The sequence below is a fragment of the Falco naumanni genome, chromosome 6 (assembly GCF_017639655.2).
Source record: "Falco naumanni isolate bFalNau1 chromosome 6, bFalNau1.pat, whole genome shotgun sequence".
Classification (NCBI taxonomy): Eukaryota; Metazoa; Chordata; class Aves; order Falconiformes; family Falconidae; genus Falco; species Falco naumanni.
In genome coordinates, this window is record NC_054059.1 from 5,366,977 (window position 1) to 5,394,232 (window position 27,256).

At 46.4% G+C, this 27,256-nt stretch overlaps 1 protein-coding gene across 10 annotated transcripts; it reads left to right on the top strand.

Annotated features, from left to right (window-relative positions):
* Positions 1-1,356: 1,356 nt before the first annotated feature.
* Positions 1,357-17,146, top strand: CNR1 (cannabinoid receptor 1). Of its 10 annotated transcripts, XM_040598181.1 has the most exons (4): positions 8,891-8,929; positions 9,372-9,429; positions 12,905-12,964; positions 14,472-17,146. In XM_040598181.1, the coding sequence occupies exon 4, from the start codon at positions 14,533-14,535 to the stop codon at positions 15,952-15,954; it is 1,422 nt and encodes a 473-aa protein (XP_040454115.1). In that variant the 5' UTR covers positions 8,891-8,929; positions 9,372-9,429; positions 12,905-12,964; positions 14,472-14,532; the 3' UTR covers positions 15,955-17,146. The 10 variants fall into 10 exon arrangements, with proteins under 10 accessions (XP_040454114.1, XP_040454113.1, XP_040454106.1 ...); XM_040598179.1 differs by lacking the exons at positions 9,372-9,429; positions 12,905-12,964 and adding an exon at positions 1,418-1,528 and having other exon boundaries at positions 8,836-8,929; XM_040598172.1 differs by lacking the exons at positions 8,891-8,929; positions 9,372-9,429; positions 12,905-12,964 and adding exons at positions 1,448-1,528; positions 2,343-2,446.
* The last annotated feature ends 10,110 nt before the right edge of the window (positions 17,147-27,256 follow it).

Genomic DNA, 27,256 nt, shown 5'->3' on the forward strand with positions numbered 1-27,256 from the left:
CCTCACTTTTGAAGAGTTGAGTGCTTTTTCCCTGAGGAATGAGGAATACGGCATATTCCTCTTCCGTGGGTGGGTGTGGTAGATGGACCAGTTAATGTCTTTAGACGCTATGTTAAATGATAAATATTTATTATGCTTCTGTATTAATACGTGTGAAGGCAAATACATATTTATGACACTGCAGAGGCAGAAGCACGTGGAGCAAAGCCAGCTGGATATCACATCTTTAGGAAGTGGCTGTTGAATAAAGCCCAGCTTTCCGGTTTTGCCCATTGCCTGTCCGCCTGCGGAGGCACGTCGTGCCTCGGAGCCGAGGAGTTGCCCGGCGCTTCCGAGGGCTGCCATGATGGCAGTCGTGTAAGCCCCGCGACACCCCGGGCAGGGCTCAGGGCACTGAGGAAAAGGGAAACAGACGACGGCAACACGCCGGCGCTCCACAGGCGCCGCTGGCGGGGGCTGGGCCCCGGCCCCGAGGGCCGCCCTGCGAGCCTGGCCGCGGCCCGAGGCCCAGCGGCCGCCAGCCGGCCGGGCCCCGCGGGTGCGCCAAGCCCGAGGCCCGGGGACGAGCGCCGGGCCTGCCCCCGCTCTCCCCGCGCCGCGCCGCGCTGCGGCCCGCCCGCTCAGCCCGGCAGGGCGGCGAGGGCGGGAGGCCGGGCCGAGCCCGCGGCGGGGCAGCGCTGCCCGCCCGGCGGGGAGGCGCCGTCCGCCCCCGCGGGCCGGAGGAGGCGCTGCCGTCCACATTGGCTGGAGGCCGCGCGCGCCGCCGCCCCCAGCCCCGCTCCCCCACGCCCGGCGGGGCGCCGGCACGACGGGGATAATTGCGATCGATCACGCGCGGCCCCGGCGCGGGGCGAGCGGCGGGCGGGCGGCCCGGGGCGCGGGGCACGCACGGGGCCGTCGGGGCCCGCTCGCCGTCGCCGCCCGCCCCGCGGTGTCACCCGCTGTCCCCGTGTCCCTCCCCCGGGGCGAAGCTTGGCCGCCGCCGCCGCCCGTCTCCCCCGGCGCTGCCCGCGCGTGCGGGGCGCCTCCGCCGCTGCCAGGGCCGGGACAAAAGGCACACTGACACGTGATGGGAGCCGGGCTTCATAAATGGGACCGGAGAGGGGCGGAAGGCGGGGGGGGACGCGGCGGCGGCGTGTGCCGGAGGCGCGCCGGGTGCCCGGCGGCTCCCGCGCTGCCTCCCCACGCCGAGGCGGCGGGCGGAGGCGGCGGAGGAGGGCCGGGGGCGGCGGCCGGGGGGGGCGGGCGGCACATGGAGAGGCGGCGGCAGGGCGGCGGAGCCCGGCGCGCCGCCTGAACCGGGCGAGTAAGGGCGGCGGTGGTCGGAGAGGAGGCGCCGGGGGGAGGGAAGGGAAGAAGGGGAGGCAGCCGGGGGGAGAAGTCTCCCACCTCCTCCTTCCCCTCACCGGCACCGCCTCCTCGGCGCTCCCCAGTGCCGGGGTGCCCGGGCGGGGCGGCGCTCCCGCTCCCTGCCGGGGGTCGGCGCGGCCGGAGCAGGCGGGGGACGGCGGCCGGTGCCTTGCGGAGGGTAAGGACGGCGCGGGGCGGGCGGAGGTGGCGGGTACCCCTGCGGCCGGGGGCCAGGTAGCCGTCGTCCCCCTCAAAGTTTGTTGGCGGCGGGGGCGGGGGTGGGGGGAGATCCGGGGGGTGACACCCGGGGGGTGACACCGGCTGCCCCGACGGCGGGGAGGCGGCAGCATCCCTTCCCGGGACCCGGCGCCCCGCGCTGCGGAGGGGGCCGGGGGAGCGCGGGTCTCGCCCCTGCCCCGGGCACGGCCCCGCGCCGCCGCCTCGGGCGGCCGGGGGGAGCCGGAGGGTGCGGCGGGGCCACCGGGGAACAGCCGGTAGCCCGAGGTGCCCGTCTCGCCCTCGCAGTCCCGGCCGGCGGACGGGGGCAGCCCGGCCGGAGGGGAGCCCGGCGGCGGGCGAGGTGCGGGCGGCCGGCGGCGGTGTGGTTAACACGCGTCTATTCTTCTGTGCGCGGAGCCGGCGGCCTCCCGGGCTCCCACCGGACCTTGTCTGACATCGGAGGTCCGTCCTCCCGTCCTAAGCCAGCGGTGATTTACCGCGGGTGGCATCCAGCCCGGGTTGCCGCGGCTCTTCTCCTCCCCGAACTCTGCCGCGGAGGCTGGCACCGAAATTAAAGGCGGATCGTGATTTTGTGCGCAGTGATGTGCCGTTAAAAGATGTCACTTAGGCATCCAGCATCTTCAGAATATCCCAGGAGGGGTTTTGGTTGGTTGGGTTGTTTTTGTCTGAAATTGGGAGGTCTGGGGGGAAAAGAGCCAAAAAAGAGTGAGCTTTTTAAACTTCACGCGGTGTTTGTCATGTGAAATCTTCAGCTGTTGAGAAAGAATTCTGAGTAACCAGATGGGCTTATTTTAAATGGGCATCTTTTTGTCTCAAAGACGTCTGCAAATCTCCATTGAGAACACCCCTGGATGAGGTATGTACCAAGCCTTTGGTAGCAGAGAGCTCGTTACTGTGATTGCAGTTTGATTAAGTAAAATGGTGTCAGAAGATGAAGCCCGTAGTTTTCCTTCTTTCTCTAAAATTATCATCAGTGTTATTTTCTGTATGGCAGCAAATGATCATATTAACAGTTTGGGCATCTGTTTTCTTCTTTCAGAAGATAAAGGGACATGCATAGTGTAGAGCCAGATAGCAAAATACTCCTTGAGTATCTACAAGTTCTTTTTTTATTAAAAAAAAAAAAACCAACAAAACCACATAGCGTGGCTTTTTTAATCTGTTAAAGGTGTAGTAATGTTGTTGGGTTGTTTTTTTCCCCTTAGATGTATCATCTTCTTTTCATTGTTATTGTTCACCTTTTCTTAAAGGAATACAGCATTCTCTGCTGGGGGTGGCATTGCTGTTCACATGTACCAAGATCATGCAAAGGATGAGACTGATATTTAATACCATATTTAATAACAAAATGTGCAACATTGCAAAAATTGCTTGGAGTGCTTAATTCTTTTCAAATTACGCCTCATATAAACTGCCAGCATGGGTTTTACCTTCTCAAGAAAGGAAAAAACCCTGTGACTGTAGTAGGAATATTTATTATGCAGGCAGAGTTTATTAAATCAGCCGTAAAAGAAACGAACGTAACATCTTTGAACAGTTTAGAAGATGAATGTGTAATTCCTGATTTGCTTGAGGTTAAAATTAGTTTTGTAGCTACCAGGAACAGCTTTGCTTTATTATCTGTTGGTCTTTGGAATGAGAGGCAGAGCCATTTGAATTAAAAACACTTAAAGCAGAATTGATAAAAAGCAGTAATTGTTTGACTGAACCAGCAGGCATCTTTTGCCAAGGGGGGGGGAGCAGGGGGGGTGTAAGTTGACTAGGTAAAGAAATCTACTATTTGCTGTGAATTTGCCTCATCGACCATTCGATAACGCCGACACCCACTGTAATCAAATCAAAATACCTATAAAACTCAGGGCGAAGGTGAAAGCAGGTTATAGTATCAGGAGGATGAGCTGGTGGGCGCCTTTGATCCTGGCTGTTGTTCTTCAGTGAATTATGTTAGCTGAGTTGCATAAAGGACCCCATTAAGGGCTTTCATGCTCTGCTGAAGGAATGGCAGGTCTTAGCCAATGCAAGCCTTTCTTTCCCTTTCTCTGTTCACAGGTTTCTGATTGGGCAACAGAAGTTTAGAAATTAAATTAACTTTTTTCTTTTTTTAAAAAAAAGTAATTTCTGACTTGCAGCCTTTAATGTAGCCATTCCGAAATGCTTGCAGACCATCATCCTGCTGGGAATTTTGGTGCTGAAAGTGTTACACACTAGAGAGGGAGTGCTGGGATGGCTTTCATTTCTACAGAGTAGAGGCAGGTGAGCAGATTAAGAGGCAAGGGAGAACCCAAACCCGTATATTCATTTAGTCGCCCAAGATTGTTACGAACACGTTGCCATTCGTGGTTCTGCAGGTCTCATGCATTGTCTAGTTTCTCTACTAGTTTCATCCTCTAGTTTCTTTACCTAGTTTCTCTGTTTCTGCACGTTTTAAGAGAAATTACCATAACTTCTGTGATGGAAACTTTGTGACCTCACTCTAGTCATGCAGTGGGCTACCCTGCGCATCCACAGAATTAATTTTTTCTCAATGATTGCTCCTCATTTCTTTGCAGATGTCTGTATTGGCTTTATCTGAGTCTCCTCCTGAAATAGTAAATGATTTTAGGTATGTTTCACAGCCATTTCCCAATTAGTTCAGGCTATGTAAATTCACTAAAATGATGAATGTTTTACAAAACCACTCATCAACCATTTAAGTGAGAATTTGGAGGTTTTTTCTCTTCTCTAGGAACAAATTCACACAGTCTGATGCTGATTTAAAATATGTACTGCGGGCGACCCTAGCACTGGGATTTGGCCAAGTTCAAAGCAGCTGTGCAGATGGACAGAGAAGACAGAAGGCAGAGGGAAATAGACCCTTTTAATCATAACAAGGCTGCTCTTGTTTTCCTATCTATAGTGGAAATGCATGCCAGCCCCTCATACTTAAAAGCAAGCTTGCAAATGTGCCAGAATAGACAGCAACAGCATTTCTTATTAATGCAAAGTTAAAAATGTGACAACCTGTCTTCTCAGTACTGCTCTTTACATCTCCATTTCTAGGCTGACACTGTACTGCTGCAAAAAGTGCACATACGATCGCTGTCAGTGGGATAAGCATTTTCCCCCCAGAACTCGGGCTCTTTGGAAGTGCTTGGCTTTGTTAATGATGGCTGAAACCAGCCACGACCTGTCCTTTTGAAATGGTTTTAATGACTTATAAATCAATTTCTCGTTAGAAAGAACTTTTTTTTTTTTTCTTTTTCCCGAAGGTGCCATTGTTGCCCATAAAAAATGATTGGGTTTGCAACATAAGGTTGGAGTACATTTTATTCTGCAGTTTGTGCCTCATGCAGGGGCATTATTATGATGCACACACGCACACCCCAAGCTCGCTCCTGCCTCTTTTCAGTAGGAACATCCTTTTTTGATGAAGCTACCCACATCCAAATTACAGATAAAATAGGTATTTCACTACTGTGTGTGTTCGTATAATGTCACTCCTTATACTTTGGCTAACGGTTGGTAAAACTGGGTGTTTTAATACGTTTCAGTTGTCTGGTTTGCATAGATCGAGGCTAGATGGCATTAAATAATACCTCATCGTGTGTTAACCCTTTTTATGGTAGTTGTATGTTCTTAAGAAACGTGTGTTTACTCAGCACGAAGTACTGAGCAGGAGCAGTTCCGCAGGGAATGCTGTCAGTTCCCTTTGAGCCCTCACTGGAGTAATTTTCATCTGTCTGCATTTTAGGAAACGGTTCAGAGTTCGTGCTTGGGGACTTGGGGGGGTTCCTACCTTCCCATTGCGGTGAATACGTGAAACGTGCTCTCAGAAATCAATGGGTTTAGTTAGTTCTGTCTCTGTTCTAAACAGTGCAGTGCTGGAATCCAGGATTTGCGTGTGCCTGGAAAATTAGGTGGCATAAGTTTGGAGTGTGTGTATAGGTATCTATGTGTACATTACCTGCAAAGTAACTTTTGCAGCATCTCAGCGATAGATGTACTCATTTTAGAATCTTGCTTTTCCCCAGGAAGGCTATGTGTAAGGGAATTCAAAAAGAGATTCAGCAGTTACCTTGCCTATATTTTTTTGTACCTACACTTCCAGATTGTCTGCTTGTTCTCCGACACCATAAGTTTGAGTTTACACATGACAAACACTACTGCAGCGGTTGTGAGACTTTAATTGTTCCTCCAGGCATATGTATGTGTTTGTGTATGTCTATCTGTAAGTTTATGCATAGAAATATATATATATATATATACACACTCAAACACACACAAATAAAAAGTCATAACTCATCCCTCTGTATCTTTTAACTATTTCTCCAAATCTGGTGTAATATTGGTTGGAGCCTCTCTGCTATTTGTTGTTCTGGCTACTTGGATATCAGATTCTCCTGTAATTCTTTCTCACTTCTCTTCTCTCCCTCTCTCCCTTTTTTAAAAAAGAAAAGCATCTGCATATATCGAAGACATGCACCATTGCCAAGCAATCTGGTATAGTGGCTTAATATGCTGGCAAATAATTTCACAAGTTGTTTGTGTGTGTGAAGGCAGTATATTTGAATATCATTATATTCTGAATGTAGCTATGAAGAGACTTATCTGAGCTTATTTAAATTTTATGAAAGGCCAGACAGCTCCAGAAATGAAAGAATGTTTTACATTTTTTAATTGGAGTGAGTATTTTTGTCCTTTGCTATCTCTGATGGCGTGGGACATCACATTTGCCAAAAGCCTTTCTGTCCTAGCTTCTGAGCACTGCCGATACTTGGTGGCCTAATAACAATTTTCCGGAAAAGTAGACTTTGGAGGACGGAGGCAGAAGGGATGTTGCTTTGCAATGTGTTGCTGACCTTCCGTGCGCTTTCTGTCGTTACCTGTAAACCCCATTCCCTCTTTTGGTGTGTTTATCCACTGCATGGGTCACTCAGTGGCTCCATTTGAGCATTCTCTTCCTTTCCACCTCTGAGGTCCATCCTGTACTTAATTTTCCTTAAGCAGTTTGATTTTTATTAGTGTCAGATTTACTTAACTGATCTCTCCTGCGTGTCCCCAGCTCGGTCCCGTGTGCCAGTGCTCACAGTGCTGTCCTTTTCTGTGACCTTACTAAGGATGGCTTCTCAGAGCCCTTTGTGTCTTCCTTTGCCGTTTGAGTACAGATCAGAAATGGACTTTCAAAAGAGCAAGTCAGTGCCTGCAGAGCAGTGGGTCTGTTCTTTCTTTACGGTGAGATCTGAAAATCCCGCTAGCTGTATCCTTCAGCTTATGGAGGCGTCTCTGAAGTTCGTGTAGCTCAGAAGAGGAGGGAGGTTTTCTCTCGTGAGTTTTCTCCTTCACCTGATCTGCTTTCCCCAAGCCAATCACAAAGGCAGTTATTCTCTTGCCCTAAAATCAGCATCCCTGTCTCCCAGTGGCTCCTTCCGCTTGGGTCTTCCTATCTTACCTTTCCCCGGCTTGCTCCCGTCTCACCTGGAGACGTGCTGTTCCCTCCACGAGGACAGTAGTTACCTCTCCTCCCAGTGCCCTTCACACCGATCCTTAACTCGCATTACCTTGGCTCTCAGCATCTCCTTGCTGTCTCACAGTCTTTGATTAAAACTTCTTATGGCCACAGCGTGTTGTGGAGGGAGGAGGAGGCAGACGCGTACTCTGTGTAGTTCATGAGAGCTCTCCCTGGAGCCTGGTGGTTTTGCTACCCTTGTGTCACGTATTCCTTACTCTTTTAATAAAGTTCACAAGTATTTTCTGCTGCAACAAATTCTTGACCTTTTTGTTCTGCTCTGGTCATTACATGGAAGCTGTTTTCTTGGAGTGGTTTTTTTTTTCTTCATAATAAATGTGTTTTTCCTGTATTTTCATCCTCCAGATGTTGCACTCTTCTGGGGACCTTTAGCATGTAGAATCCAGTGGAGCCTGGGTTTTTCACGTCCTGCTCTGCGCTTTCCTATGACTTGTTTCCCTTCAACTGCGTCGTGTGCTAAGCTGCTGTCTTCTGGGTATTTCCAGGAGACTGAGCGTTCCGCTTCCATCTCTTTTGCACCTGGCTGGGCTGCTCTGTCTCTGTTTGACATTTATGTCAATTCTGCTCAGCCGTAATAGGCGCCTGCACCTTTTGGCATCAGAGAATGGCTAGAAAAGAGGCTGGAAATGAAGCAATTTCTATTGGAATATTGAAATCCAAGATAAACCCCTTTTGTGAAAAAGTTTGAGAGTTCAAAATTGGCCAGCTTAATGAGTTCTCTTTCCATTTTCTTTAATATGTAAATACCATAGCACTGAATCAAATTTTTTGTATTACCTGTTTCATTCTACTTTATTGGGAAATGAGTTTCTAAACTGGAGCTGGTTTTTAAGGAAATGCCAGGTCACTCTTGCTTCACTCTTTCGCTTTCATCCGAGCCTTTCGTGCTTCAGCTAGCCTCTTCATCCTCTCTCAAAACTCTGTCTTCAGCTGAAATTAAGATATATAAAGTAGAGCGTGAAAGATCTTAAAATCCCACATTGTTTTAAAGTAGCCAGCTCTGCCTCCCCTCCTTTCTCCAAAAGCTGGACAGACCGGGTAGCTGTAAGTTTTCCATTAACGTGACCCTGACGTTCCCCTTGCTGGTTTGTGACTTCAGTGACTCATCTTGTCTCTGATTTGGTAGGGAATGTGTGTGTAGGGGGCTGAATTCACAGGCTGAGGGGTTCCAAGTGAACTCAGGAGCTTTGGGGGTTTTTCACAGGCGGGTGGGGCAGCACTTCCCACTCTTCCCGCTGCGGCTGGGTGGGATGTGGGAGACACATCCTTGGTTTGCTTAATTCAGAGAAAAGGCTTGAGGCTAAGCCTCTCATCTTACCAGGCATGCACCCTGCCTGCTGGAATGTCAGTTAGTGCCTTTATTTCTGCATATTTAACTCTTGGTCCAACATGGAACAACTCAAGCAGTTTAGGGACGGGCAGCAGAACAGAGAGGCTGCCGGCACGCTCCCCTGGCTCACCGGAGAGCAAAGTTCAGGTCCTTCACCTGCACCAAACGGAGCAGGACTTCGGCCTCGCTTTTGAACCTCTGTGATCTTAGACACACATGTATGCTCTGGCTGTTTGGGAAGTAAGGCATAGCCTCTTTTTCTCTGTCTGCAAGTCATCTGTGCTGAAACTGGTACACACATCCCACCAACAAAACTTTGCAGGGAGGAAAGAACGTTATTTCTTCTAAAAATGTTGTTGGTCACTGATTAACACTCTGTTTTTCCCTTTGTTTTGTTTTTGTCATTCAGATTGTCAGCTGCTGGATGCAGGGGGGTGTCATGTAGGGGCAAGTTTGCCCCCAGATTAGAACAATCCAGCCCCTACCCTGCTCGTGTGCAAACGGTATGTTAATTAACATAAATAACCATGTAGCTGTGATTTCTTGCTAATTAAGTTTCAACTTTACAAAGATACCATGACGTTACATAAGAACAAAATTTGGTTCGCTAGTTGCATGCCCTAGTTTACCCCATAGGTGACAGTGCCTTGCTGTAACTAGAAGATGGCATCCCTCATTTGCTCCTCTTCTAGCGTCTGTGCTCCTTTCTGATCCTTCACACTGAGAAAATTCCCACTGAAACGAATGCAAGTTTTCCTGAATTAGGAGTGACAGCACATTTGCCATTTATAGCCTAGGAGTAGCACAGTGTTGGAGATGGAGTAGTAAAACAGTAAATAGGATAGAGGTAATATTGCTTTCACATTCTTGTCAACATATGTTTTTTCCTTGCTCGGTGTGGAGCCTGAGAGTGCCATTTCTCAGACTGCGCATTTCTTTCTCCAAGGCGTAGAAACCTTGCTCTGTCCTCGCAGCAGTATTGTTCGTTGCCATATGGGATAAGGTAATTATTAGCCATATAAATTTTCATTTTATAGGACAGTTCTAATTCCTGGAGGCCAACAGTTACTATGGTAGATCTAATTTCTCTCACACTTTTTCAGCTGACTGCACATGAGTATAAATTACTGCTGTTTCTCCTGTGGTAGTACTTTGTGGACCCAGCTTGGTAGGAGTCCCAATGTACTGGCCACTGTGCGAACTTACCAGAAGATAAAGCCCTTCTTTGAAGGACTTTGCAAACCTGGTAATGTGTAAGCAAGGAGAATACATTTACATATTCTGGTGCGTTCAAAAACTGTTTCAGTTATACCTACTCGCCCTACTTGTTTTTAATTAGCTGGAGTATCATAGAGAAAATGTATAGACATGGAGATGAAAGTGTTTTCTAAAATAGAAGCTAGAAAGGTTTGGTTGTGGATTTCCCTTTCTTGTTTTGATCCCTTTTCTTGCCACGTCAACATTTTTGCAGTTATCAGTAGCATCATTGTATTGCTCATAATTCCTTTCTGAGGAAGAACGCAGATATTCACTGTTTCTATTCAGGCTATTAAAATTGCTCTATCAATCATCCTGGTTTGAAAATTATAATAAATTCAGCCCTTTTTTTAGACAACGATAAAAACTTTCCAGCCATCCTTCTCCCCTAGAACAGCAGGAGAAGCTAGGTAATAGCATTTTAATGAAGTCACATTCTTGCTCCCCGAGTGAACAGGTCCTTTGGACCAACAAGAGGTCCAGGGAGGGTGTAATCCTCCCTGTTGTCCAAGATGAGTTTTCAGCCTTTCACATATTACATCTTTCACCTGAGAGGTCTTTACATTCTGGTAGCATCCAAGTTTCTTTTAAGGCTATACCTAACCACGTGGTGGAGGGCACTAGTAAGACTTGCCCCCTCAGTGCTTAACTAACGCTTTTGCTTTGAGGGCAAAGCCTTACAAAGTTGTGTCTTCAACCTTCAGCTGATACTTAACTTCATACGTTTGAACCCTGGTAGAGCAGGCTGGAAGATGGGCTGGAGAAGTTAAATCCAGGTCTGTGCAGACAGCGAAGTGGGGTGTTTGTAAACACCGCCCCGTCTAGGGGCAGCACAGCTGGCCTGGCAGTGCCCATCCACAGCCGCTGGTTGATGGGAGAGAAGTCTGAAATGGTGTTCAGCCGTGGGATTTCTGGGTTCGGTCTTCCAGATAAAACAGGCTTGAATTTATATTTTTTTTCTATTGTTTAATCCTTATCTTTAATCATAATTCATTACTTACTGTTAATTGCTGCATGCAGTCGTGGAAGCACATCGGGAATTTTGAGCGCTGGCATCAGCACAGGCTCTTCCTCATCTTTAATCAATGTTCCAGTTCTTTTTAAAGCAGTTTTAAAATGAGTGAGGTAGTAGAGCTCATTTAAGGCAGGGATGAAGCTGAGAGCTTTGGAGACTCAAAGGCTCTGTTGGAAGAGTGAATTCTGGCAGGGCAGGGAGGCTCTTCCTTGCTGCCGCCCTGCCCGTGAGGGGACCTTGCTGTGGCACATGGCCGTCACCCCAGCCCCGTCCAGAGAGGAGAGGTCTGTGCAGGGGACATGTCCCCTAGGGAGGCGGTGAGAAGCCACAGAGGCTCCCAGGGTGTTTTGCATAGAGGTGGTCACGGGTCCCAAGCAGTACGGGTTTGGGTTGCATTGAAGCCAGCTGCGAAGAGCAGCGTGGCCAGATGGCATGGGCTGTCCTGTTCTTGTGGGCAGTGCCTGCTCGCCACTCCAGGTTCGGACAGAAGAGCTCAGAGCCAGAATCTGTGTGTCACTGGCACATGTGCCTGAGCAAAGGGAAAGACCAAGAACCAGACCACTGCGTCTTGACGTTGGCTTTTCAGTCTCTGTCAAGTCGTACGACACCTCGGACTGTGACGTGGACTCTCCTGATAACCGCGGTGCCAAAGGTCCGGTCTTGTTTTCACTAGACAGCCATGGAAAACCTCACTGATCGCTTCAGTGAATTTCAGTATTGTAGCTTGTACTGGGACAAGCTAGTATGTAAATTAAAATAAAGGAAATTCCAGTAAAGTGCAATTCCAGATCAGGCGAATGTCTGTTTTACTGCAACTTTAATAAAAATCAACTGCTACTTGAATAGGTGCATGCACACATACTGCTAGAAATTTCCAATTATGATATTCCCAGCAGCAAACAAAACCAAAATTAATGTCAGCTGCATCCCCCAAAGTCTAAACTACACCACTAATGAACTCCCAAGTACTCTCAAAGAAAACTCTCTTTGCAGAGACAATAAGGTGGAAATTACTGTAATAATCTCAACATAAAAATACAGAGGGAAAAAAATCATTGAAATGCAGAGTAAGACTCGCCTCTCCTGATCCCATTAACCGTGTTGTTAGCATAGCATATGCATGCATAGTGATATTGTCACATAACTCGCTGCCACCTTCGACAGAGCACGCAGGAATTCGTGTTCTTTCGTTTGTGTTTCAGACAAAGGTAGGGGTTGTGCGGCGGCTTGCACCTTGTTCTGAGGAGTCTGTACTTAACATGACTCCAGCAGGGACCAGCTACCTCGCAACAATTTGTTTGTCTGTCTAGCAGAAGTGCGCAGTTGCATACAGTTTTTGAAGCTTTACTCAAACATTATCTTCTCGACATGGGGCTGTGGCTTTACTCATTAAAATGGTTGTCTTGTCTTCTGTCAGAAAAAAAGCTGGAATAGCAGAGAATACCACAGCCATCTTCACATGTTTAGAGAGCTACATGATTTATTTAATATTTTTTGGGTAGTTTTCAAATTAATAACACATTCTTCACTCCTGGCTTTAAACTGGTTTTGTAATGCCAAGTTTAAAGTTGCCAGACTTCACCCAAAGCAGATTTGTCAGTTGTCAGCAGGGTCATTTTTGCAACATGTAACATCTGCAAGTTCTACTAGAAACAGCTGTAAAGTACCTTCTGGAAGAAAAGTACCTTACGTATTAGATTATTGCTGTTCATTTGTAACGTGTGCATCAGTGGCATTTACCTCCCTCACTGCTCACACCATCAAAATTAAATTCTTTAATACTGTCTGTCTGTCTAATGATTATGTTGTTACTTGCTGAGCAAATGATGTCTGCAAAAGCAGATGCAGTCAGTGTGTATTGTGTGTTAGACCGTCCCAGTAAGGGTTGTTTGTACTCATCCTTGTTTGCAGCACTGGAGTTGCAGTGTCTTTGGAGGTCTAGGTACATATATTCCCTTTAACACTCGAGGTGCAGGCCCGCTGACTCAAATGCAAAACTTTAGACTATGGGAAAATTCTTGTGTAAGTGCATATATATATATATATATATATATATATATATATATATATATATTTATATATATATATGAGTATAAATATCTCATCAGCCAAATGATCTCTGCTTCTTTTGGAAATGCTCATGATTTCTTCTGGTTTGAAGTATTGGTATTGTTGTAGAGAGGAATCCTTTTCTTCTTTCTTTTAGTTTCCATGGGAAAACCGAGCTGTGGTACCTACTGTGCGAGCCTCCTCTTCAGGAGTTGAGGTGATCAGTACTCTGGGTTTTGGCAGATAATCTCTCGTGGCTTTTCTGGCCGTTTATTGTCGGTTGTGTAAAGTGAACAGGTTAAGTCAGTACAAGCATATATATGGCATCTGGGATTTCTTGAGTGTCACAAACAATTTCATCCATTCTAAAAGCGTGAGGAAGCTTGATTTTGCTCCTGTTGCTGATGAAATCGTCGAGGTGTCCCGTAGCAGATGTGGAATAGCTGTAGCACACCGAAGCAATGATTCTGGCTTTTATTTACATTCAGACCACTCTCAGTCACTCTGCTGGTGGAAGGGGCCCCTAAAGCAGATGTTCAATGCACGTTCAAGGCATGTTTTATGGGCAAAGTCATATAAAGGAGCACAGCATAAGAAGAGCTGTAAGACAGACCTGTCTTACATGTTGATGCATGTAAGATGCTCAGATGCTGATGAGGGTGCCCTCCCAAGGGTACCCAAGGCCAGGAGTTGCACCCTGCAATTATTCACCATCCATGAGCAAAGGCTGGGCTAACGGGAGTCGGAGGCCACTGGCTACCTGGGGACCTTCTGCTGCGGTCCCCGTTTCTGAAGGGACAGAATTTTTTTGAGGGTGTCCCCAGTGGGACGAGTTACATTTCTGTGCCTCTCACAGGAGCAGTGGCTCCTGGTCCCTTTTGCCTGGGGTTTAAGCCATTTGTACTCTGACCCAAACTTGATGCTGTGCTTTTCTAGGCGAACATGGCCTGCCCTGATGGAGGTTTGTGATGCACTCACTCACTGGGTGATGCAGGTCACTTTTCCCAAAGCTATGGACAGGGCTGGGTGACAGCCCACCTCCCCCGTGTAGCCCAAACATCCCTTAGTTCGCCTAACAGAAGGAAGGGCTAGAGTTATGAAGCTATATTTGTAGATTAAATACCTTGCTAATAAATTTGCCATAACAAATTCAGGATGTTAGTAGGCCTCAGATTGCTGTAACAGGGTGATGATGGGTATACGGGCATACTGGGTGAAACTTCAGAGTGCACGGCTCTTTCCCTGTTCCCTCTCCGTTGTCAGGCTTTCAAAACCCTTGCTGCCTTTTGAAAGAAAGGCAGTGAAGGTGATGATTCAATTTAATGCTTCTCCTGCAGTGGCACTTGGTATTATCTAAATGAAGCAAGCCCAAGGAATATTGGTCTGCGAGGTACTTTGCAATCAGGAGCCAAGTTCAGATCTAGCAAAAAATATGTTTCTGGTGGAGCAGGTCGGAAGGTTTTGATGAGAAATGAAAATTACTTTCCTGTGGAATACTCAGTTCCCTGTGCCTCCATTTTTCACGTCACTTCTTAGCGTAATTCAGTTTTAGTGAAATCCAGATGATTTCTTTCTAAGTGCTTGACTCACCCTGATTCCTGCAGGTGGCAAAGGCTAGACCTGCACTGAATGCAAGAGAAAGGTCAATATTGGGGACAGTTTGGCTGTTTGTGGAGTTTGTTTCCCTGTTTATCTTAATGACGTCTGATCTTTTCCCCTTCTAGGGTTTCCTCCGATGCATTTTTTCCTCCCCCAAGTCTCTCTGAAACCAACCAGACTGGGGTTATGAAGTCAATCCTAGATGGCCTCGCAGATACAACTTTCCGAACAATCACGACAGATCTCCTTTACGTGGGCTCCAACGATATCCAGTACGAAGACATGAAAGGCGACATGGCATCCAAGCTGGGATACTACCCCCAGAAGTTCCCTCTGTCTTCCTTCAGGGGTGATCCCTTCCAAGAAAAAATGACTGCAGGAGATGATCCCCTGTTGAGCATTATTCCCTCGGATCAGGTCAACATCACAGAGTTTTACAACAAGTCCCTGTCCACGTTTAAGGATAATGAGGAGAACATACAGTGTGGGGAGAACTTCATGGATATGGAGTGCTTTATGATCCTGAACCCCAGCCAGCAGCTGGCCATCGCCGTGCTGTCACTCACCCTGGGCACCTTCACAGTGCTAGAGAACCTCCTCGTCCTGTGTGTCATCCTCCACTCCCGAAGCCTCCGGTGTAGACCCTCCTACCATTTCATCGGCAGCCTGGCTGTGGCCGACCTCCTGGGCAGCGTGATTTTTGTCTACAGTTTTGTGGATTTCCATGTTTTCCACCGGAAGGACAGCCCCAACGTCTTCTTGTTCAAACTGGGTGGAGTTACAGCCTCCTTCACCGCCTCTGTAGGTAGCCTTTTCCTCACGGCAATAGACCGGTACATATCTATACACAGGCCGCTAGCTTACAAAAGGATTGTTACCCGACCAAAGGCTGTTGTAGCGTTTTGTGTGATGTGGACCATCGCTATTGTAATAGCCGTTCTGCCTCTGCTCGGCTGGAACTGCAAAAAGCTCAATTCCGTTTGTTCGGACATATTCCCTCTCATCGACGAGACGTACCTGATGTTCTGGATCGGGGTCACCAGCGTCCTCTTGCTGTTCATTGTCTATGCCTACATGTACATACTGTGGAAGGCTCACAGCCACGCGGTTCGCATGATTCAGCGGGGCACGCAGAAAAGCATAATCATTCAGTCTACAGAGGATGGTAAGGTACAGATCACTAGGCCTGATCAAACTCGTATGGACATCAGGTTAGCCAAAACCTTGGTCCTTATCCTAGTCGTTTTAATCATATGCTGGGGCCCTCTCCTTGCCATCATGGTGTACGATGTCTTTGGGAAAATGAACAAGCTCATCAAGACTGTCTTTGCCTTCTGTAGCATGCTCTGTTTGCTGAATTCAACAGTGAATCCCATCATCTACGCTCTGAGGAGCAAGGACTTGCGACATGCCTTCCGCAGCATGTTCCCCACCTGCGAAGGAACCGCGCAGCCCCTCGATAACAGCATGGAGTCTGACTGCCAGCACAAACACGCCAACAACGCAGGCAACGTGCACAGGGCTGCCGAGAGCTGCATTAAGAGCACAGTTAAGATTGCCAAAGTTACCATGTCTGTCTCCACAGACACAACTGCTGAAGCATTGTAAGTCAGAGACTTCTCCGCATTGTGAGAAAAGGAGTTAGTTTAAAAAAAAACAAAAATCCACAACAGAGAAAACCAAACCCGTGGCTTAACGTGTTTGTACCCTCCTGTAATATTTTTTTGGTTTGTCATTGTAAGCTGAGTGATGATTGTGTTAAGAGCATTACCATCAGCCAGTTCTTCAGGTTTTACAATTAGGGATTCAAGCTAAATTTTCAAATTTTTTTTTCTCAAAAAGTGTTTACTGAATAATAGTAAATTTCCTGAAAGAAAATAAATACCAGGTTAGCAATGGTTCCTTTTGGGGGTGTGAAAAAAAATTGTGAAACCTAATTGAAAACTAACGCATCCTAAACCAGTACCATCAAATAAGAAAAAAAGAAACTTGTAATCATGCTGTTCATTTCAATGTGAAGTGTATTTCATGTCTGTAAGTAATAGGAGTTTTTGATTTTTTCCAAAAGCGGCAGTGCTGAGTTTTAGAGGTTTTGTAAAATGTGTTGTGTCCTGTGAATTGTATGCTGTTTTATTATGTGTTATTGATATTTGTCTGATTAAACAAAGTGATAAGGTAGACTTCCGTGGAAATAATGTGAAACGTGATATGTAAACCCCATTGAAAACACTTACTGTATTTGAAGAATTCCTATGAGCTATTTTGGAAATTTTACACTTTTAGTGGTCTTCTGTGGACTTAGGGGAGAGGCTTTGTGTTCTTCTACTAAAATTATTTCCCCACTACCTTTTACTTTGACATGCATACGAGAGTAACAGCAACAAAGGAATAGAGGAGGAATGTAAGAGAGGAATGCACTGGTTCAGACTTTTAAATACCACTGCGTTTATACGGAAGGACACTTGTGGTTGTAAAGACTATCGCCCCGCTCTTGGGCTTTGTGTGAATATGAACACTGAAAAGCGAAGGTCCCGGATATTGGCTCCTTTAATGGGCATCTGGTTTTAAGCCACGTGCTGGTGCTGGACCACTGAAGACAGCATGTGTCAGACTCAATGTGCGATGTTATCACTGTGCCGTCGATGTATACTTGAAGTGTGTCGCATTCCCGTATCCCAGGTTTAAGCAGATCCAGAGCCTGAGATGCCAGACTCCTGTCTTCACTAAAAGAGGAGGAAATATTGTCAGACATTTTCCTACTGTGTGAGCGTGTATATAAATAAATATCTATGTGTGTGTACATGTGTGCGTGTGCGTGTGTGTGTGTAAGTATACTAATCGGTGTGAGTCATGGTAGCATAACTAAGATAGGACACTATGACCAAATGTAAACTGTATTTCTTGTTGCACGCTTTGCACACAAATTCTGTTTCTAAAATTGAGTTCTTCCAACTGATTACTGATGAAAGTACCATATTAAGAACATCCCAACCCACTCTGAGAGGGGTATCCACATGCTAGAGAGAGCAACCTTTCAGTTGTACTTGAGAATAAATGGCAACAAGAGGCAGAGCATGGCATGAGCCCGCACTGACAACTGAAGCGGCTGTCAGTGGTGTTCCTGAAAGCTGAGAAAGCCAGAAATAAATTATAATTTGTTTTAAGGCCATTAGTATTCAAATCTGATTGCTTGAAATCAGGTGAGGATACAGATGACAAGGTTTGACACTATCGGCTTCAAGGAAGAAGTTACTGAAGGGAAGCGGTGACTGTTCCGTGGTGGGATTGCTTCTGCAGCCTGGGACTTTGCCAAGGAGCATGTTACTGCATGGTCTTTGAGGCTTGGATATTCCGTAATTCCATTCTGAATCAGAAGGTCTGGGGTCCTCTTCTCCGCTGCCTTGCTTTTTTTGGACCAATTCCTCACTCTTATTCTGGCTGATTTCTGCCAAAATAGCTGCAAAGCTGGCTTAGCCCGTTCGCTGCCTGACACTTGCTGCAAGAGGGGCGACTCCCTCCGTGGCACCGGGCGAGTGGAGCCAAATCCATGCTGCCCGTCCTGGGGGTTACGTAGGGAGCAAGAGGGGGACGGCAGCCCTGGGTCTCCGGTCGCCCTGGTGTCCCCATGGCGTTCCTGGTACCTCCATGCAGGCCAGAGCAGCCGGTGGCACGGGCAGCCCAGCCGATGTCGGCCAGCGGCTCTGCGGGGCCGTAAGTGCCTCCGAAGTTGAGGCTTGGTGCGGGGTGGCCCATATTAAAGATCACATCAGGTGAGGTGCTGAGCAGCAGCTGGAAGACACGGGCTTACTTTCCTCCTCCACCCAGCTCCCCTGCAGCTTACCTGGCTGGTGGGACAGGGCACCACGCTCCCGAGGGGGCTGCGGCGGTCGGCCAAAACCAGCAGATTGCAGAGGATTCCCGGGGGACGTGCAAGTCCTCCTTCTGAAAGATCTTTCTTGTATCTAGGTCTAGTCCATCCTAAAGCTAAAGCGGTCCTCTTGGAGGAGGGGAGGAAAGCCCATTTGAAATGTAAAGGTATTTTAAGAGCCATTTTTGAAACTGTCTTCTTGTGTTTAAATGCAAACTTTGTGGACTTTCGTTGTGCATTCAAGTTCTAAATTTTACGTGATAAATCATGGGACAATGGGGCTGTCTTGGCACTTAACTTGGTGCTTACTGATATAATAAGAAATAGCATCCTGTGAAATGTTACCGTCTATCGTCAGTATCTTCATTTGCATAATGAGTTATTCTAAAGCTCTGGGAACTGTGTCGGTTCAGCTAGAACCATTTATTAAAGAGGTGGCAACAATTTCCCTACACGTTGCGCGCTAAGTATAACTACCCTTCCATTAGAAAAAACTCCTGCCGTTCCAAGATAAGCTGTACTTAAACTTCAGCGTTAGGTATTCCTAATTTGCAGTTGCCTGCCTTCACTTAGCGATAACACAGGCAAACGATACCGTGTTCTGCCGTCATCATCAACCAACCAACAATAGTTGCAGTTACGTGTATGTACCAACTCCCAAGTGTCGCACATCTACTGAGAAGATCATCTGTGTCACATGCGTGCAGAGTTAGATTCTCAACAGTCTAATTGTATATTTGTGTAATATAATCTCGATGCTGTGCAATCACTATCCACATCTTCTTGCACTGGCCTTTCGATGAAAATTTTAGTGTGTCTATTGTGAGATAGACAGCGTGTTTTACCTGCTGTTATTGGGCTGAATGTATGTAAATAAGTGAAAAATTTAAAAAAAAACGTCATCTGTACAAGCAGTGGCCTAAAAAGTCTGTAATTGTAGACTAGGACGATTGTTGAAGTTGCTGTGACATCTCAAATACTACCTTTGAATAAACTGTTTACAGGGTCTCTTGGGATGCTGTTTCATAGTGAAAGGAAAATCTTTCCTTGTGATAATATGAGGTAAAGAAATTGGATTACCTGAGCTTTTTATTTCCAGTGTTTCGAAGTGGAGAACATAACTCTTTATTGTCTGTAAATCTAACATTATTACTTCCTCTTAGAAGAATATTGTATCATTAGATGTTTGTTTGAGCTGGTAACATCCTTGCAACTGCTGCAATATTTTTCATTAGCAACCTGTATAATAGTTTGTACACAAGTACTGTTCAGATTGTCATGAAAAGTAGCTTTGACCATTTACATACCAGTAGCAGAATAGTATTTCTGTAAGATTTCCAGTGTATTCCTACCATATCATATTTTATTTCTGTAATGTAATTAAACTGTTATTTATTCAAGGAGAAAAAGTATTCCTCTACTTTTTTGTTTTCCAAATTTTGAGATAACTGAGGAAGCCACGTGATGCTGCTGCCTCATCCCACAATCTGGTGCTCTACGTTTTGTTTATAAGTTTGTCTGTCAGATTCTGAAACAACTGCTTAAACAACTTGACAACAGGTTGTCAAGCTTTGTGGGTTTTAATTGTACGTTGATATGTTTGAAGGAGGAGGTAGATTATGTATTTTATATTTGTGTATTCAGTACTATGGAGACGAGAGAAATGACATAGTTAAAACTGAATCTCCTGTTTCATTATGTAGGCAATTTCCCCTTTCCTCTGTATTAGCCAAAATGCAATAAATCTCTTTTGCCTTCCTCAGATGCATATGTTTGCACAGAGATGTCACATTAAGACAAACCCGTATACTTCAGAAAAGCGAAACTCAAAAGAGCAGAAGAAAGGAATGCAAACTAAACCAGCACTGCCAAAAGCAACGATGACCTAAATTAGTTATTGATGGTTGTAAACGTAATCGAAGACTTGAGAGAAACAAAAAGTCTAGTTTTGGTCAGTGCCAGTGGGGGCAGGGTTATGGGGTTCGGTGGGGGGATGGCTGGTCCAGCAGGGCTGCGCGAAAGCTGTGCAGGGAGAGCCAGCTCGGCCACGCCACTGCCTACGGGCACAAAAAAGTGCTCCCGCTGCTGCTCATCCACAACTGAGAGGAAGCCTACTAAATGCTGTAGAAAGGTCCTCGCCCCTTTCAAAGGACTGGTTTTCCATATGACTTAATGTCAGATTCGTGTTACTTGGGCAATTTTCCTTCTCCGCATTTGTGGTTTGAAAGCATGGGAGGTCCTTAGGGATGAAGTGAGCGTCTCCTGGGGCTTTGGATCGTGGTTGTGCCACAATATTTGTATTTTTAAAAATTAGGTCACGGACGAATTGAAAAAGTCTTGGCAAAACAAAAGCAAGTGGAAGTGAAAGATTAGCTCATACTCTTTAACTGCGTACTACATTTAAATGACAGAGTCTGAATATTTTTGCTGAAAGCTGTCACTACCAAAGCAGCCAGGAGACATTTCCCACTGTATGATTGCATGCTCACTAGAAAATAAGGGCTATACTGCCACAAACCAACAGTTCCTCTTGACAGTAACACCTGACTGCTTTTGTAAGTCTGTTCTAAACAACACAAGAGGAAATAACGACAACTTCCCAAGCGCCCGTTTTCCCATGCTATACCAGCTCAGGAAGCATGCGGCCAAATAGACTGTCATCATTTCAGACTTTCGCGTTAACATCCATTACAGTTTCTGCTCTTTGACAGTTCTTTTAAGAAGTCACAATATCATCGTGCATGCACATCATCAATAAAACATACGTATTTTGTCTTCAGTGAAAGTCCAGCTTTGGCTTGATTTAAAAATGAAAGCATAATATCTGGGAACAGACTGTAAAAGAAGAAAAAAAACATTTTTGCCTGTGTTTGAGAAGGCATAGGGTCAGGGGCTTATTTGACAGTTTTGAATCCATGTCTTCCTCCATTCTGCCTTTGTCCACTGGTCTTTTGAGGTAATGGACATAAAGAATTTTCTTTAAATAGCAGCATAACGTATGAAGCACATGATAGCCTTCAACAGGGCTCCTTAATATGAACAGTCATCTAATACTAATCTTTAAAATTCAGTTAGGAGAAAAAGTGATAATAAACCCAGGGTAATCTAAATCACTAGGTTTGACACGCCCTGGTATTGCTTTCCAATAAATCATCTTTGGTATTCAGAGCAGCACTCAGTTTAATGTTAAAGCATATTAAGGTATGGAGTCCTGTCTCAATAAAGTCACTAAAATCTTTTATTGACTTCAGCAGATATGATACCTTATCCCAGATTTTCAAACTGTGAGTCTGCATTTGGAAAGTGCGATTTTATATTCCATTATATTTGCATTTGCAGGCATTAAAACAAAGATGAGACAGAATAAGTCATACCCTCTGTATCCGTTAGGGTTTTTTTACCTCCAAGATAACCTATTTTGAATTCTGGTGGGTCAATGCAGAATCATAAAGTCTGGCAGGAGTTCAATGGACTTTACATGAGAGTGAAGCAATTTATTTATCCATATGTGTGCAGATGGGGTAGAGAACATAATGAACAAAACTGCTCTCAGTAATGCTGACAGAGTCGCTTCCTGACTGCTTGTGGCGATGCGATTCCAATGCTGCTTTCTTTCCTTCTCTCCATATATATGCATATATGTATGTGCATGGTGAAAATGGGCCACACACATATTCAAAGTCTTTCCCCAAAATAAAGGTAGTAGTCATAATAACAGCAACAAGAACAACAATAATAATGTGAAATAACTTCACAGCCACCAATTTAACAAAGGGGAAGCTTCTGCCTTTCATAGCCGTGTCTGGATGGATCAAGCCCTACCATTGCTATCTGAACCATTTCTTCTTTTTCCCCATGGATCTCATGGAAAGTCCCTCCAGGGCTCAGCGCCACAGGGACACACCACTTTCCACCAAGCTGAAGTGAGGGAGAAGGGAAAGGACCTGGAAACTCCCCGGTTCTTGTTTATGGCAGGCTGTTCCTGGAGCTGCTATGTGTGTAGTGCTGTGAGGGTCTCTGGGGACTCCCCCATGGTGTCCCTGTCTTCCAGGGCAGGGCTTGGTGGTTGTTATAACCTGGCTGAGAGCAGAAACCTCATCAAGAGGGGTGAAGAATAATCATCTCTGGTTGCAACTCTGAAAAGAAAGGGTTTAAGATGTGGCAGGGGCATGATGCAGGATCTGCTATGCGTCATTTCTTAGCTACGGAACAAGGATTAGGGGTATCATTTTAATACAGGAATGTGGGGAACTATACAGGCTATGGATCCATCAGGTAAACACTCCTCCCAAACTTCCACAAGGGTAATAATAAATGCTGTAAGACCTTTCAGCAGCAGCCGGGGTGGAGTGTGGGGTGGGGGGGAATCATTGTCTCTGCAATGCTTAACTCACAGCCTAATTCAAAGTAATTTTTCAGTTACACACCTACCTGCCACCAATGCGTTCTGAGTAGGCAAAACTAATAACAGGCAATGCTCAGTAAATCCAGGATTTAAAGCTTTAGCTAGAATGTTAATGTCTAAATTGAGTAATACTATCAGTCATGAGAATTACAGTTATCTGCCTCCTTATCTTTTCCTATTTATTTGAGGGCTTTTATTTATTCTTATTATAGCACTAGCAGAACCTGGCAGCACAGCTCTGGCAGAGGGAGGGATGGTCTCTCCGCATGCGGCCGGTGGTGGTGCCGAGTTGCCTGCAGCAGCGAGGCCAGGGCACCCAGGTGCTGCAAAACACTGGTTTGGGCAAGGAGACAGAGAGAGGATTTGGCACTTCATAGCAAGCCTGGTAGGAAATGAGAAAAGAGCGAAGCCTTCCAGGGCGCAGCTCCTTCCCCAGGCACATCCTACATCCCCGTATGGCTTGGGAGGTGCTGGCTGGACACTGCCGCAGGGGGAGGAAAGTTTCAGGTTCAAACCCCCCACTCCCACTTTGGCAGCTGATGATGGGCTCCTTGGCGGGGAGGTGGCCAAGATTGTTGCAGCCAAGGGTTAGTGCCGATGGCGAGGCATTTGCAAAGGGAGCTGGCTTCTTCCTGCCTGTGCTTCATCAGACATGAGCATGAATTGTGCATAGCTTGAGTATCTGCTTTTCACCCCAAATTGTTCTTTAAGAAAAGCTTCCACTTTCAGCTTGGTGTTCTTCACTCGGGATCCTGGAGCTAACCAAGATGTGGCTATGTGCAGACGATAAAAAACTCCATGTTTACAGTCCTTATAGACAGATTACAGGAAGAGTAGCCTAACAGCAAAGTGTCAAAAAAGACCACGTTATGCACCTACAAATTGGGCATTTAGCCCAGTTTTCTATACAAGTGATATATGCAGGTAAACTATTTAACTTCATTTTCCCATGGGAAAGCTGAGGATCTGGTTTAGCTTAGTTAAAAGACTGAGTTGTCTCACTCAATGGCAATGCAAGCAGCGGTTGCATCTGGAGCTGGAAAGGACCGCTCCTACAGGGACCAGCAGCTGACCTCCTAAACACATACTTAAGCTGAGACCTTTTGGGTTCTTTCATTCAGGACATTCAGGCCTGATTTGAAGTGAGCGTCCATCATTTCGTTCCTTTTTAATCCCGTTCAAAATACTGCTGGGCCCTGCGGATGCTTCATTTCGTTATTGCAGACATGGGGAAGCTGCTGGCTATCATAAGGAAGGACAGAGGGGGCCTTCAAACTCAGTGCCGCTCTATTCTTAACACTTCTGCTCTTTGCCCTTTCTTACTGATTACACAAGGTTTTTAAATAGTTGTTTGGGATCTAATCTTAGCTGCTGTGTCAGCCGGCCCCTGCTGAGGCTTAAATCCTTCTGCTGACTATGAAAGCGTAGACTGGAGTCTCAAAAAGGAAGAGGGCACTTGCCTTCTAGAGAGCAGTGTGGAGGTGTGAGTGAATAGGAGTGTTTCTTGTGAGAAAGTGAACAGTGGCAAAGCGTAAGAACATGGGCTGATGTACATTTTCTGTGGTCCCTTGCCCTCTGGCAGTTTGCTCCTTCTCCTCTCTATGCTGCCTCCTCCATAGTGCCAACACAAGCGCTTGCATGGCTGCCTGGTGAGTCAGATCCAGCTGAAGCGATCCAGCTATAAAATAACATCTTTTTTTTTTTTTTTTTTCTTTTGTTTTGGGCATGTTATGACTGACAGATCGTTTCCAGACTTCATGACTTGGGTTTCAGAGCTAGGAACTGGTGCAGGATTTGTCACACAGGTGGCTCAACAGCTCCATCAAACCAGGTTCCTGCTGTGCCAAGCATGTAATGGGCCCTTCAGGGTCTTGTTGTTCGTTATCGGAAGAGTCTAAAAGTGATCTGCACTTCCACACAGAAGCACTGAAGAAAACTTGAGTTTCAGAGCCCACCGAGGTACCAAAACTGCAGGGGCTGTGTCTGTGTCCTTCAAAGGCAAAGTCCTCACCAGAGCTAAGAAAATTCTCCCCATTCTGAGTGCCAGTGACTTTGCTCACACGAATACACTTCCCCTCCCCGCCCCCCCAACAACAACAAAAGTAACAACTAAGTTGAAAAATTCCCTTTGTCTTTTTCTTCTCTTGAAAGATACCTATGCTCCTGTTGAGTCTTTGGAAATACCCACGCTCAGGTGGATGGGCAGAACATGCAAGTCATCCCTCCGGCTACGAGCCACGTGGCCGACTCACCGTGGGATCACTTTGCTCTGGGCATGCCACGGTGAGCACCTCTCTGCACCGGTACACAACGTCCCAGGGCAGGCAGGGCGAGCTTGGTGCTGCAGCAGCACTCGTATCGCAGTGCGAGCATCCCTTGGCACAGGTGCCCATCACCTCTGGGGCAGACTCCTCTCACTGCCTGCTTCATGATGCCCCTCTCTGTACTGCTGTATCTGTGTTGTTAATACTGGGAATCAAAGTGGTAGATTACTGGGAATTGAAGGAGTTTGTTTCTCATCACTGCAGAGAGACACAGAGATGCTTTGCAGAAGGAGCTGCTGACCAGTTGGTGGTCAATCACGTAAGCAGACTACATCTCAGGTGCATCTGCAGCACTCAGGCAGGACAGCCACTACAGCCTCTTCAGCACCAGGAGCACTTGGTGCCTCTGCTCCTCAAATTTTATTTGAATACCAATGACAACATGGGACTTGGGAAATCTTCGTTCTTAGAAAAAACAAGTCAAACTCTGATTTTACAGGCCTGTATTGTTAAAAAAAAAGAAACTGCTTGGTTCTATATCAAAAAAATCAATCTCCTCTAGAGGCTGGGTTGGTAAATAAATCAGGAGGAGAAGCTGCTGTAAATTAGAAGAGCTCTACCACATTCACAAGCAGAGCGATAGAGGCCAGTCATACATCAGTCAGTCACACTGCTGAGTTGTGGATGTGTTTACTCCACAAAAGTAATTGCAACCGTATCCTTTCACAGGAGGGCAAGGTACCCTGCATTTTCCCTGGGGTGCAAAGATGTGCATGGGAAGCTGGCAGTCGTCATCCCTAACAGTCTATGCTGCACTTCTCCTCACACTAACATAACGTGCGTACCTCGTGTATCCTTAAGCCATCCTAACCCAAACTGGGAGAATCAAATGAGCCAGGTGTTACCAGAATTGTGCAAGCTCTCTGCCCAAAGAGGAGTAGACTCATAATATTCTCCTTTGCAAGTCACTGAGTTAATCGCCTGTTTTTACATATATTGCTATAATACCTGGCAACTCATAATAATAGGGGCTTAAGGTGTTGGCAACAGCACACACACAAAAAAAAATAATAAACAGCCTTTATCAAACCATTCCTATGAGGGGAAAAAACAGTATTGCATATGTCAAAGGCCTCATTATTAGAGTGGTATTTAGTCTGCAGCTAAAAGGCCACACAAGCCTCTACTTCTGACTGCTAACTCAGGTCTCCTCAAGAGACTTGACTGGGATTTAAAGGGTAAGTATTGTGGAACAGTCTGCAGAGGAGAGAGCAGACCCCTTAATGCTGTCTTTTCAGGACATTATTCTTTCCATTTGTATAGAGACAATTGCTCCAGCTAACCTGCCTGTCCTGTACCCTAGGCAACCTGAGAAATTAAAACTAAGTGCCTAATCCATCAAACAAATGGTTTGCCCTGGCTCCATCAAAAGTAAATAAATAGCTATGCCCCCTTCCCTGAAAAATAAAATGTTTCAATATCAAAGAAAGCTTCTTCCCTGCCTCATCTTTCCCTCTTCACATGCCCAAAGGGAGGACCTTACAGCATGGCCACAAGGTCTGCAGAAGACCAAGATCTAAGGACTATTCATTAGCACAGATATTTCCTCTCTAAAACATCCATGAGCTCAGGGATCCAGGGCAGACTTGGGACTGACACAACAAACCACACGTCAACACCTCTGGTGGGGCTCCAAGGTAAAAACCAAAACTTGAGACTGATGGCTTGGCAGGCAGGGGCAGGTCTTGCAGAGCACTCAGCATCGCCTCTTCCCTGCTGCCTTCAGCAGCCTGCAGTCTTTTCTGGTGCTCTTCACAGTGTCTAACTTTGCTTTGAAAGTCTGAACGTATTTACTGCCTTTGATTTCCTGGCTGGGGGTGCATGCTTGCAGCCTGCTGATGAAGCTGAAAGAGCAAAGTCAAAGCACGTTCTCAATGCTGGCTGGCACAAGTGGAAGGAAACTCCCTGGCACCAGTTGCCATTCTTGCATGCGTGCTAGAAGACAATGCCGTGAAACACTGCACAGCAAGGACAGACACAGGGCTGGGGCTGTGCATCCCTGCACAGGCAACTCTGCCTGATGCCTTCCCTGTCCTGTACTGCCACGAGCAGATCTGAATCCCACCATATGCCAACTTCAGGCACCCTAAGCCTCATTAATTCAGCATGGAAAGCAGCAGCTAATATCTAAAGGCACTTAAAATCTTTAGCAACCATCATTAGCACCTTCTTCCTGCGCCACAAAGGTTTATATGCACTTAAATGGGAGCTCTGGGGTGGCACCCTGGTCCTGGTCCGAATAGATGGGCAAAGGATGGCTGCCTCACTCATCTACCCTTCACCTGAAACTCCAGCCACATCTAACCTCTCACA